The sequence below is a fragment of the Gregarina niphandrodes genome, assembly GCF_000223845.1.
Source record: "Gregarina niphandrodes unplaced genomic scaffold scaffold00001, whole genome shotgun sequence".
Taxonomy (NCBI): Eukaryota; Apicomplexa; class Conoidasida; order Eugregarinorida; family Gregarinidae; genus Gregarina; species Gregarina niphandrodes.
In genome coordinates this window covers 134,566-136,012 of record NW_011645773.1, presented here as the reverse complement: position 1 = coordinate 136,012, position 1,447 = coordinate 134,566, and the positions used below count along the sequence as shown (strand labels likewise).

Here is a 1,447-nt window from a genome sequence, read left to right as displayed (position 1 = left end):
CCGACAGGTGTTCACCGACAGGTGTTCACCGACAGGTGTTCACCGACAGGTGTTCACCGACAGGTGTTCACCGACAGGACATTTGTGTTTTTAGGTAGAGGGCGATCTGGCAGAGGCGATGAAGAGAATTGAGGAGGAGAATCGTCGGGTAAGGAATATTAAGTTGAGCCAAAGTCGCATGGTGGAATTTAACGTAGGAGGACAGTTGTTTCAAACGAGCCGGAGCACGGTCGAGAGTCAAAGAGGATCACTCCTATGTGATCTTATTAGTGGAAGACATGAAGGCATCAGCATGCCTATCTTTATTGACCGTGATCCTGCGTTATTCAGCTTAATATTAAATTTCCTTCGAAACCCATATTGGTTACCGATTGCTAGAGATATTACGGAATCGGAAAGACTGGCACTGGAGGCACAGTATTTTAGATTGGAATTTTTGCCCTTCCCGCTGGCAGTTGTATTAGGAGGTCACGATGGCGTCACCTTCTTGAATGATGCCGAGCTTATACAGCTAAACCATTTTAGGAAGCTCCGCGAGCCCCCATCTTCCCCAGAGGATCCGAAGTCAAGCGCCTTGATGCAGGTAGCAAGGACTACGGGAGGGAAGAATACAGCTATAATAAAGAAGAACATATTAAAGATGAATCCAGCTATAGTGGCTGCAACAAAGTACGCTGCAACAAAGTAGGCTGCAACAAAGTAGGCTGCAACAAAGTAGGCTGCAACAAAGTAAGCTGCAACAAAGTAAGCTGCAAGGAAAGGAACGATGATTCAGCTAACGAAGAGATTCCCTGGGAGAGAACGCTGACCTGTTCTTATGGCTCTGTGGTCAAACCGCAGTCAGCGACGTGCAGTGATCCCTCTGTGGACGGTCGCTCTGCGGCTGGTCTGTCTGTGAGCGGTGGTCCGTCTGTGAACGGTGGTCCATCTGTGGACGGTGGTCCATCTGTGGATGGTCGTCCATCTGTAGACGGCAAAGCCGCCGAGTGCGACAACAGACCGACTCTGGATACTGGTCGGAAGACGGCAGGTGAATCGCTATCGGATAGTGAATTGGAAAACGTGCTAGGTGGGCGAGCTCCTCGGGACAGAGGAGATCGGGAGAACACTAAATTCGGTGCAAGGAGCAGCGACGGGATTGTTGTACGGGGCGAGTGTGCGGAACGGCATGTAGGACGCCCGAGCGCGTACAGTTGCGGGTCAGAGTTGGTAACGGCTCGGCAGCCCAGATGCCTGGGTCGTGATGGCATCTGTGACGATCTGTGGGATGAGGGCGAGGTGAAGAGTGACGGAGGAAATTTATATACCCGTTTCTCTCCGCCTCGGTGTTGTTCACCGAGCGTGGTTGCGGCGGTGAACAATACATACCCACGTGGAGTCCCATGTGAGTGCGCGAGTGAGTGCCCGGGTGATGGTATAGAAGGACTGAGGACTTGGGGGGTGAGTA

General features: G+C 51.8%; 1 protein-coding gene across 1 annotated transcript; it reads left to right on the top strand.

Annotated features, from left to right (window-relative positions):
• Positions 1 to 94: 94 nt before the first annotated feature.
• On the top strand, positions 95 to 688 carry GNI_002750 (K+ channel tetramerization domain protein; the record flags this gene model as incomplete). The annotated part of the gene is made up of 1 exon (XM_011130194.1): positions 95 to 688. A coding segment is annotated over one exon (594 nt), but the record flags the coding sequence as incomplete, so codon positions are not given.
• Positions 689 to 1,447: the final 759 nt, after the last annotated feature.